Source organism: Galeopterus variegatus, unplaced genomic scaffold, assembly GCF_000696425.1.
Source record: "Galeopterus variegatus unplaced genomic scaffold, G_variegatus-3.0.2 Scaffold28626, whole genome shotgun sequence".
Lineage (NCBI taxonomy): Eukaryota > Metazoa > Chordata > Mammalia > Dermoptera > Cynocephalidae > Galeopterus > Galeopterus variegatus.
Genome location: NW_007754737.1, coordinates 7,293 through 7,845, shown reverse-complemented (window position 1 = coordinate 7,845; position 553 = coordinate 7,293). Strand labels below are relative to the sequence as shown.

Here is a 553-nt window from a genome sequence, read left to right as displayed (position 1 = left end):
TGTTCAGATTTGCATGTGTCTAGAGCACAGCCCACTGTCCTGAAGTCTTATTCACAGGCTGCTCACAACCTGCGCAGGACTCTCAGTCCCAGTCAGTACACAGCATGGACATGAGGGCCCACACTCAGCTCCTGGGTCTCCTGCTACTCTGTCTCGAAGGTAAGGAGGGAGGATACTAGGAATCTACTCGGCCAGTATGGTCATTCCTGCCTGGCACTTCAGGCAAGTCCTCTTATAATATGATTAGTAGTGTGGATGTATGTCTTTATGTTTCCCATCTCAGGTGCCAGATGTGACATCCAGATGACCCAGTCTCCCTCCTCCCTGTCTGCATCTCTAGGAGACACAGTCACCATCACTTGCCAGGCCAGCCAGAGTGTTAGCAGTTATTTAAATTGGAATCAGCAGAAACCAGGGAAATCTCCTACGCTCCTGATCTATTATGCATCTAAGTTACAAAGTGGAGTCTCCTCGAGGTTCAGTGGCAGTGGGTCTGGGACAGACTACACTCTCACCATCAGCAGTCTGGAGGCTGATGATGTTGGAACTTATT

The 553-nt window shown here is 49.5% G+C and overlaps 1 gene segment (V, D, J or C); it reads left to right on the top strand.

The window, feature by feature from the left end:
• The first annotated feature begins 104 nt into the window (after nt 1-104).
• The window catches only part of LOC103583807, a 5,171-nt gene continuing 4,722 nt past the window's right edge, over nt 105-553 (top strand). The window contains 2 exon segments of the V gene segment in view: nt 105-159; nt 284-553. Coding sequence covers nt 105-159; nt 284-553 — 325 coding nt within the window.